General features: G+C 31.7%; 2 protein-coding genes across 2 annotated transcripts; one reads left to right on the top strand and one right to left on the bottom strand.

The window, feature by feature from the left end:
* The first annotated feature begins 1,359 nt into the window (after positions 1-1,359).
* Positions 1,360-5,096, top strand: LOC123708393 (lipase 3-like). Its single transcript, XM_045659068.1, has 5 exons — positions 1,360-1,494; positions 2,093-2,291; positions 2,986-3,347; positions 3,716-3,874; positions 4,719-5,096. Exons 1-5 carry the CDS (start codon positions 1,360-1,362, stop codon positions 5,094-5,096), a joined length of 1,233 nt encoding a protein of 410 aa, XP_045515024.1.
* Positions 5,085-8,027, bottom strand: LOC123709054. Its single transcript, XM_045660146.1, has 6 exons — positions 7,692-8,027; positions 7,462-7,584; positions 6,529-7,380; positions 6,347-6,455; positions 5,593-5,765; positions 5,085-5,167 (listed from the first exon to the last, which is right to left on the bottom strand). The coding sequence occupies exons 1-6, from the start codon at positions 7,908-7,910 to the stop codon at positions 5,150-5,152; spliced, it is 1,494 nt and encodes a 497-aa protein (XP_045516102.1). The 5' UTR covers positions 7,911-8,027; the 3' UTR covers positions 5,085-5,149.
* Positions 8,028-8,125: the final 98 nt, after the last annotated feature.

Here is an 8,125-nt window from a genome sequence, read left to right on the forward strand (position 1 = left end):
ACAGTGGATGAAAGGTACTAATAAAGTATACTAGTGGCGCAGAGTAGGCCACTGCTGTCTGGAAAACAAGGTGTCCGAAACTGCCATTCGTGTGACCATAGTCCAACTGCCATTTATTAGGTTTTATTTCTTATATATGAAAGCAAGACAACAATGCGTACTATAAACTAATCTTAAACTATTTGGTAACGATTCAAGAATCACTATAAATTCTAGCTTTATGTTAGGTTAGGTACAAACATTAGATAGGTTTCTCTGGTTAAATTTAATTTAAAATGCAGCTCAAATATTAATATTTTCTGTAATTCTAATTTCAAGTGATTTATTTGGATATATTTAAAAAAATCGTACACATGCGATTAGTTTCAGAGATAACTTCTATAGATCGAGTTTAAAATCTCCATATCTCTAACTGTCGACTTTATTATCCAGCCGCTGTCTGCTGACCTAAAAAGCGGGAATTTATGAAATTTTGACTTTGAGTGCGGTTTCTATGTCATACTCAATATTAACTGTTCAAGTTGTGAAATACTGGCTCAGACAGCAATTATCAAGGTGTCTCATATATTTCAATCTCATTCATTACATGTTTTTATACTTTATACTTCAATCAGTCTTTTTGTGTCTTGATACGTCTGCCTTGTTATTTTATATTAATGTAATATAAATATTCTATAAGGAGACTGTAGTATTTTTAATTTTGTAATAAATGCTCGACCCTTTAATTATTGATAAAAATAAGGTCGTCTTACCAAATATTCGAATTAATTTCATAATCTTAAACTGATAATGGCTAATTGTTATTTAAAATTATAGATGTGGCAATCATGTAAATTGGTATATTATGATCTTAACCCGCATAACAGGGCCGAATAAAATCGTTAAGATTAAAGAAGCCCTACCACCTTATCTATATACAAGATTACTTGGTTTAAAGTGAAGTTTTTAGTTTTGGTACAATAGAACATAATTTGTATTTCCACGCGTTAGGTACTATATTCAATTCCCATTGTATTGGATGCATATGTGCATTCAACGATTCAGGTCATATGCGAAAAAATCAATTTTTAATTATTCATCATTAAACTATTATTATCTACTCATATATGAGAAATATTAAATAAATGGCATACAGGGTTATGCATAAACTCAAAATGGCTGACAATTTTTTCGTTAGACATCTGGGTATTTATTGGTAAGACTCACATTTTTAAAAAATCGAGAAAATCCACAGTCCGAATCTAGTCAGTAATCTTAATCTTAAAATAAATACTCTTAATGATAAGATGTATGCATGCGCATCGTTCAAATCTAACCAGTAGCTGTTATTGTGTTATTGTAATCCAACGATTATCTGGAATGAATCCAATGTTATTTACGAAAATAATATTTGTATTATCGGTAGTTTTTTCTTATACAAAATCAAATAGTCTTGAGTTTCTTGAATTAAGAAATACTGATCCAAGTATTATCGAAGATGCAACTTTGGATACGGTACGTATTTCTTATTTATTGAGCTTCCTAGTAGTTCGACTATGAACTACTACTTTACTATACTATAATCCTAAATAAGATAATGCTTTCGACGAACGTCATAAGGAGAAAATAATGAATTGCTGTTCATTTGCGACTTGCAAATACTATAAATCGCATATATATATAGTGTTTATTATTTACCTAAGGAAACACTTAGGAAAACATTAAACAATAGGCAATCGATAGTAGGTACATTTTATTACTTGTGATAAAATCATTTAGGGCAAATTAAAACGATCTAATGAAATGTAGGAAATGCTGCCAGCATAAAGGCCACAGAGACCTCACTTTGTAATATTTTTTTATAAATACATTTTAATAATTCTTAATATTTCTATGTAGGTTAAGAATATTTTAAATACCTTGTGTGTTTGAAATAAATGTAAATGTTACTATTGGAAAAAATACGCTCCTAAAAATACACACTAGACATGACAGATAAGATTTCATAGCTATAAAAAAAACAACACATATTATTAAAAATAAATATTCTCATTTACAATATGGAAATAAAATTTCAGTGATCGACAAATTAAATGACGTATTTCCTTTTCAGTTTACCCTCATAAAGAAATATGGCTACCCCTGCGAAATACACAGAGTATACACCGAAGACAAATATGTATTGGAAATGCATAGAATTCCATATGGCAAAGAAAACTCCATAAAGGGAACTCGCCCCGTGGTTTTCCTCCAACATGGCTTGCTCTCATCTTCAGCCGAATTCGTTCTTATGAGGCCAGATAAAGGGCTAGGTAAGTTGTATATTTTTTTTAAATAACGTGAAGTATTTATGATTTTAAATGAAAATAAATCATTTTTAATTATACAAACGCGGATTTATAAGTTATATGCGTGCCTCACCTGTAACATACACCGTTTACTTATTGTGTCTTCTTCCTCACGATGTTTCCATCACCGTTCAAGCGAATGTTAAATAGAATGTCATTGAGCTGGGGATCCAATCTACGACCTCAGGGATGAGAGTCGCTCGCTACAGCCTAGGCCAACGCTTACTGATGAACTTACACTTTATAATCGAAGCAAAAGGCAATAAATAAATACAGTATATCATCAATGTCTATATCTCTCAAGTATTTAATGATACATACAATCTATGAATAGTTCTATTAAAAATGTGATTGCAAACAAATCGGATTAATTATTTGTCCAAATATTTACTAATTATTAAAATAATTTAATTTTACGTCCCTCGGCTGTAGGTTCATGATCGATCAGATCCAAGCTCGTAGAATTATAGTAATGATGTTACGATATTAGAATTACTGTGAATTTATATGTCATGTGTTATGTGATTATTTTGTCTAAATAATCAATAAAAAATTTGGGTGATATTAAAAAATATCAATCGAAGTTAAATATAGTTTCAAGGGTTGTATTATTTAACAATTAAAGACGAGTTTTAGCCTAAAAGTATCACTCTTACAGCCTACCTCTTAGCTGAAGCAGGCTATGATGTGTGGATGGGCAATGCCCGAGGGAATACATACTCAAGAAAACATGTCTCACTTAAAACTACATCGTCATCATTCTGGAAGTTCAGTTGGCATGAGATCGGTTATTATGACCTCCCAGCGATGATTGACTATGTTATAAAGGAAACTGGGGTAAAAAAAATGCAATATATTGCATTTTCGCAAGGCACAACAGCGTTTTGGGTAATGACGTCAATGAGACCCGAATATAACGAAAAGTTTACCGCAATGCATGCAATGGCACCTATAGCATACGTTGGTAATATTCGTAGTCCGGTTATTCGAGCTGTGGCACCCTTCACAAATTCGTTAGAGGTAGACTTTTTATTTATTTAAAAATACAACAAACAGCACATCACACAGGGCTACACATTGGAGTATCCAAACCAATGCGCCTCTGGTCCTTCAAGAAAAGAGTGTGCCACAATGTAGCCTTGACATTGAGAGAGTCCATGGGCTATCACTTAACATCAGGTGAACCTCTCGCTCGTTGGCAACCAGTTCTATATAAAACAGAAATAAAACTGCTAAAAATCTCATAAGTGCAAAAGTTACAATGAAAATATAAAACATTGGTAAGAAGATAATTTTGTTAACTGACTGACGCATTAGGTACAAATTTCGCTGATATGATATTTTTAACCGTATTTTCCTTCCAATTCCATTAAAGACGTTTATTCCAGAAAATATTGAAGCTAATTGGGGCAAATGAAATTCTACCAAATGGAAATTTGAATAAATTAGCCGGTGAAAAGTTGTGTATTGAAGAAGCCATCACACAGTCTCTGTGTACGAATCTACTATTTCTTTTCTGCGGTTTTGATGTTGAACAATTGAACAAGGTAGGTTTTATCTTCGATTCAAAGATCTTTTAATTTTCAAAAAAATACATTCTGCAAATAATCTTTATTATTTTAACATTTTGACAATATCCAGAGGTGATTATTCTGGATATATCCAATGTAATCGAATTCTACATTAATATTAGAAATATGTAGGGTTGTAGTCATCAACGGAAAAGAAACACAGAACTAAGGAAAACAACAAAATTAATAGACGCTTTAGAATACTCTCAAAAACAAAAATGAAACTGGGCGGGTCATATTGCACGCATGGATAAGGAAAAATGGACACTAAGGGCAACTACCTGGCAAGGACCAACAAATAAAAGATCAAGAGGTAGACCAAAGGGAAAACGGATTGATGAAATAAAAAGACATGGTGGTGAAAACTGGATCACCAAAGCAAAAGACAGACAGATATGGAGAAAAATGGAGGAGGCCTTTAGCCGTAGAGGGGTCCATAATGATTTATAATTTTGATTATTTTCTAATTTATTTATTACTTAAAATTTATAGACATTGAAAGTACTAATTATGATTGGAATTTAAATTTAAGGATAAATAAAATAGTAATAATTTTTTTTATGTATGCACATATGTAATAATTAATCATAGGATATACTTGTTTAAAATATATTATTCATTATCAATATAAGGAGGCTATAATAATTAATAAAAATTAGATATATCTCCTCTCCAACGTGCGTCCGTACGGAGGCAACACTCATAATTTGTATATAATGAACGTAGAAATTTGAGTATTTTTATCTAATACGTCCATCTAAACCGGTACAGAGATTTTGATATATCTAATTTCTACTTATTTCAAATATTATCATTCCAGACTATGCTACCCGTAGTTATGGGCCATACACCAGCCGGAGCGTCCACAAGACAATTCATACATTTCGGACAATTATATAAGTCCGGAAAATTTGCCTATTTCGACCACGGTTGGTGGACAAACAGACGAACTTACGGGTCTTTTAGGCCCCCCGCATACAATATTAGTACAATCAAAGTACCAATTTTCCTTCACTATGCTGATAATGATTGGCTATCGACACCAAAAGACGTTGACAAATTATTCAAGGAACTCAAATCTGTGGTGGGAAAATACAGAGTCCCATTAGATAATTTCAACCATTTGGATTTTGTGTTCGCAAACGATGCTAAGAAACTTATATACGATAGAATAATACGAATAATGGCACAATTTTAATAAATTAATTTATTCATAGACAAGACTTTCATTTAAACAAACATTTCTTCTAGTTAGTCCGTTGTTGTAACCTGAAAGATTGTGTAATTTTACTTTATAAGATTACGTAACACTTAACAAATCTAGAATCTAATATATTCCTTCCAAATCTACTTCTAGAAGTTGTAAAACCTAGAAATTAAAATACTCGATACGTAATACGTAAAATAATTGTAAAATGGTAACAGAAAAGTCTGATGTACTACTTCACTATAATATTTGTCTTAAAGAACATGAAAAGAATTACTAAAACCAAATTCAATATCTTCAGAATGAATGTGAGTTTACTTAAAAATTTCGATCTAAACAGTTGTCAAGATCTATAGACTAACGAAGTATTTATGCGGGTTTAAACATATAAAATTTCAATAGGTATGAGTTTTAAACAGTCTTCTGACCTCTTTCATGGACCTAAAATCTTAGTAAAAACTACACCATGTAGTAATAAATAACTTACAAAAACGGTTTCCGAAGATATTGAATGAAGGGATAACGTGGAACCTGCTGACCGAGTTTTTGCCGACTCTACATTGACGTAAGAAGAATTTATGATGGTTGCGTTCTTGTTACTACATTTCTCGTTGATAATAGCCATTTCTCTGTCTACTATATTACCAAATGTGTTTTGTACTGAAATATAAACATGCGAAAAACATGACGCTGGTTCAGAGATGCGATACTGTGGCGGAGATAGCGATTGTACAAACTTATAATATATGTTTAAACTAATATTCAGTAAAAAATTTAATCGATCCAATCGGAAGCTATCATATGTATTATCATGGTATATGCTAAGAAAACATAGTCGTTAGCTAATTAGGTGATCCCGAAGCGTAGCTCTTAAGATAAGTAATAATCTACCATTAAAGATTATTAAACGACCGACTAAGTACGCCCGTAATATTATACAAATACACCGGAGTGATCTATTTCGTGAAAAAATACATAAATATGAATAAAGGAATTCTATTAAAAGTAGATTGTTATTTAAAAAAAAGTATTTAGTATATACGTATAAGGAAAAAATTTATATTAGTGCGGGCTTCGTAACTGGTGACGCCAGTGATTGCGTAACCCCGTAAAGACAATATTATTATTTATACAATTAAGAAAGTACCGCTGCTCTTTGGGGTGACCCGTAATGGCAAATTATTGGCAAACACTGTAATTAACTTGAGTAAAGAAGTTTAGGTTTTGTCTATTTACGTTACCTTTTGTTAAAATCTTAATTGGATCATCTTCATGACAGCAACACTCTTTCTTTTCCTTTGCAGTATTTGATTTGTGTACTACTTGTAGCAATGATATATTTTTGTAAGCCTGAAATTAGTGATAGTGTCGATACAAAAAATGTGTTTTTTAAAAACAAGGTATGATTAAGAAAACTGTTTACCTCGTTTTTGCAATTCCTTAAAGTTATGACCATCTCTGAATCTATAGGCTTAGGAACAATGTCATTATCCTCCTCATCTAAAGTCTCAAAAGGAGGTGGAACATTCTCGAGTGCTTCTTGAAACAGCGTGAAATTAGGTTGATAAGAGCTCCAAGTGTTGTTTCGATAAATTTGTTGTAGTTCTAGTTTTAATGATATATTTTCTTTATTAGCTTTAGCGAGTTCAATACTATGCGAGTTAAGTCTATTTTGGAGAATTTCTATATTATTTTTATATGCTTGTATCTCGTTATCTTTAAGATCGCACGTCTCACATCCACAGTCCAATTTTGTTACTTTATTTAATTCTGTGTTCTGAGAATTATCTTTGGAATTACTCATATATTTGTGGGTATTTATATCGTTTACATCGCAGGTCTGACAACCGTAGTCAACGGTTTTAAATCTAACAGTAACGCCTTGACTAACTTTTTCATCTTTTAATAATTTAGGCGCATCTGTTTCTACACACTTTTCGACAACTACAATTTTATGTTTGCTTTCTTTAGGCGTGAGAATAACGAAATCGTTGCTGTATATTTTGACACGTATTGTATCTGATTGTTTTTCATAGCTATCGCATTTACCTTTCTCTGATATAATTTTTCTTAAATAAATGGTTTGTTCATTTATTTCGTGTAAGTAGCTCTTGGCTATACTACGTACACTACTACATATACTGCTGTTATATTCCTTTTCGATGTCCATATTTATTCCAAATATTTTATCTAATATAATTCGCCAAAACATTTTTATACCCTTTAATGCACTTAAACATTTATCGCATGGCCAGTGACCCGTTTCCAATTCTTCCTAAAATAGAACATTTGCTTTAGTGGTTATCAACACCAGTAGTCCATAATTGATTGAGAAATTAATCAAGTAGAAACTTACTTCTTGAAAGTATTTTTCAAATGTTTCGTCATTTTTTAGGCACTCCCTTATAGCGTGACATGAGGCACAAACACTTTCCAAGATTAACTTCGATTTGCATTCGGGCCGACAACTTGGGGTTAGCTGCGAAATACAATTTGATAAATCTAATCTTAATTTTGAGCCTATATAATATATATATATATATATATATATAATTATATATATATATACAAAACTAATTATTATACTTTAGTGTGATTCCGTCGCGTCATGTTTGTTAAGAATCCAGTGACAGTATAGACAGGAATAACACAAATAGGCATATCACTTCTCATCCAATCCCTGAGGTAATAGTCTCGATTTTGTAGATCATGACTCCATGCCCGCACGTCGGTAGCAGAATCATATGATTTAATCTTTCCTTCGTTTCTTGATATTAATTGAAGCTTATTGCTTTTGTAGTTCATTGATTGAATCCTATGATAATTCACAACATTATTTAGTTGTAACTTTTAATTTTGTAATTAATTAGTCACTCACAATAAAATATCTATCAAAAAATGGAAATCGATTTTGACAGTTCGGATGTTTACCATCCAAGTAGTTGGTCATTAATTTTACGAAATAAAAAATAATAAATCAGTTCAAAAATGACATTCCATTTCAAACTACCGTTCCGTCC

The sequence above is a fragment of the Pieris brassicae genome, chromosome 4 (genome assembly GCF_905147105.1).
Source record: "Pieris brassicae chromosome 4, ilPieBrab1.1, whole genome shotgun sequence".
Lineage (NCBI taxonomy): Eukaryota > Metazoa > Arthropoda > Insecta > Lepidoptera > Pieridae > Pieris > Pieris brassicae.